The sequence below is a fragment of the Penaeus japonicus genome, unplaced genomic scaffold, assembly GCF_977035675.1.
Source record: "Penaeus japonicus unplaced genomic scaffold, GWHDUDI00000001_assembly GWHDUDI00000037, whole genome shotgun sequence".
Taxonomy (NCBI): domain Eukaryota; kingdom Metazoa; phylum Arthropoda; class Malacostraca; order Decapoda; family Penaeidae; genus Penaeus; species Penaeus japonicus.
In genome coordinates, this window is record NW_028234439.1 from 4716859 (window position 1) to 4719163 (window position 2305).

General features: G+C 43.2%; 1 protein-coding gene across 1 annotated transcript in view; it reads left to right on the forward strand.

Annotated features, from left to right (window-relative positions):
- LOC122267052 (lithostathine-2) overlaps positions 1–2097 on the forward strand; it is a 2112-nt gene extending 15 nt beyond the window's left edge. Inside the window, exons 1-5 of the mRNA XM_043037028.2 lie at positions 1–21; positions 656–712; positions 1005–1179; positions 1385–1487; positions 1617–2097. The exon at positions 1–21 is cut by the window's left edge and continues 15 nt beyond it. Coding sequence (XP_042892962.2) covers positions 656–712; positions 1005–1179; positions 1385–1487; positions 1617–1773 — 492 coding nt within the window. The 5' untranslated portion in view covers positions 1–21 and the 3' untranslated portion in view covers positions 1774–2097. The remainder of the gene's footprint in view (positions 22–655; positions 713–1004; positions 1180–1384; positions 1488–1616) is intronic.
- Positions 2098–2305: the final 208 nt, after the last annotated feature.

Below are 2305 nucleotides of genomic sequence, written 5' to 3' on the forward strand. Positions count from 1 at the left end.
AATCCGTCCGACAGTGACACGGTGAGGAGAGTCGGGATATTTAGGCGAAGAGGGATACGGAAAACAAAATATGTTATCTTTACCATCTCTATAGCTGGAGAGCGATAAGGGACTTAAAATATGTTATTTCATTGACTGGATATTGTTACATAGTTTCTGAATGATTAATTATTACAGAAATAATTAACATTGATATACGCGGTGATCAAAGGAGACCAGGGAGGACAGAGAGACAAGGGATAAAACATTTTGCTTAAATAATTGGATATTTTTTCGAAGATTTAGTTACTCTTATCTTAAGTTACTAAAGTTATCTTATTTAGTTATATTAGTCATTTCATTAATACTGATTACTTTACTATATCGACATATCGGTTATGCAATTTGAGAAGTAAAAGGGAGAAGGCAGAAATATATATAGACGTTAATTCATTTTTGTTAAGGAAAGGCGATAGAAACAGGTTAAAAATTTATCTTGTTTCATGGATTTACTTCTATTCGTAGGTCCACTTCCTATCGGGACAGTAATGGCAGATTTCCTTAAGTTTATGAAGTTTCGTGACTTTTTGAATATCAACATAAGAAAAGGAAAGTGTGTAATTCTAACATCAGTTGATTAATCGGGTTTTCACAATGAATCACTTCCATGTTACAGATGAAGGCACTGTTGTTTCTGACCGTGGCAGCCGTGACGACAAGCCAGGACAATTGGGTAAGTACCAAGGACAGAAGGGAAAAGAAAAAAAATAGTTATCTTGTGCTAACAGGACAATGTAATTTTCTTGTACATGTACACGTACACAAAAGAAGAGCAATGTTTACTATGTGTTTAGTATATCTAGTATGATTCTTTATAAGCCAAGCAATTATATCTTATTCTCTAATTAAGCATTTTCTAAAGTATGAACATCTCCGAGTACAAACACTGGCACATGCAGTCCATGCGTTGATGAATTTATAAAAGTCTTGTATAGCTTCCTCTTGTTGATCCGTGAATGCATCAGGTGCACCTGCAATATGGCGGCAGCCTCTACCACTTCTCCTGGCGCCACGACGGAGACCAGAAGTACCAGTGGGGCGACGCCAACAGGTACTGCGCCAACCTCGGATACGGGTGGCAGGGCGTCAGCATTGAGAGCTATCTGGAAGACAGGATCATTTCCAGCGTCATCGCGAAAGGTTAGGGCATTGGCGAACGCTTTTCAGGTCGATTCAAGTCAGGAAGAGTAAGTCCCAAACATTGCCAAAAGTTTTCAGTTGATCATCATGTCGCGGGCAGTCGTGGTTCGCCCATGCACGGACACTCATACTTTTAAAGGTTTTGAAGCCATGATGTTACTAACATTTCCGACGTGACGAGTTCGTCTGAATTCCTCCCTCTTAGACCAAGTGAAGTATATCTGGACTGGAGGATACCGCGACGGCTACCAGTGGCACTGGCCCTCCGGCTTGCCCTTCTACGGCATCAACTGGTCCCACACCGGAGGGTAAGTCGGCCCTTCGTTTCCCTCGCTGTTGGTAATGAGACCAAGAGAAAGTCACGTAGAGCAATCACGAACCAACTCTAACAATAAGTCAAAAAGCCCCAAGAGTGATCCCCTTCCTCTCTCCTCCAGCGCCGGCTACCCTCAGCCCGACAACCGCGAGGACGGCCGCGAGTTCTGCCTGGCGGTTCTCAACAACTTCTACAACGACGGCATCAGGTGGCACGACGTCGCCTGCCACCACGAGAAGCCCATCGTGTGCGAGCGACGCGTCGGCTTCTACGGATGAGTCAGCTGGCGGCAACGAGCGCTTCATCGGAGATCCAAAAGAGTGCATTTCATATGATGGATTATTAATTATGGTTAAGATCGTAAATGTGCATGATAGATAGATAGATAGATAGGTAGGTAGATAGATAGATATCTGAGCTTGGTCTTTACCCACTGTGATGTCCAGCCACGGCAGTGACCGCCAGGCGACAGTGTAAAAACACACGAGCTTTGACGGGGCTCGATCTGCCGACCACGGGGATGTGAGGCCGGCGCGCTAACCACCGCACTACCAGACGGCTATGTATCCATGTATGCATATATAAATATATCCTCGCTAATATTAATCGTATTCTTTAACTTGAATAAGATGTTCTAAAGATAAAGCTGCAGAAATCTCGTATTCTAAGCTAAACGCAAATATCTGTCGCTTTAGCAAACCTTTTCAGTATTTTTCGAAAGCTATCTGCATTCAACTTTGTTAGTGCATTAGTAAGTAGTTCTACCATTCAACAACAGAAGACAGAAAGTCTGTGGAAGCTGTGGAAGGC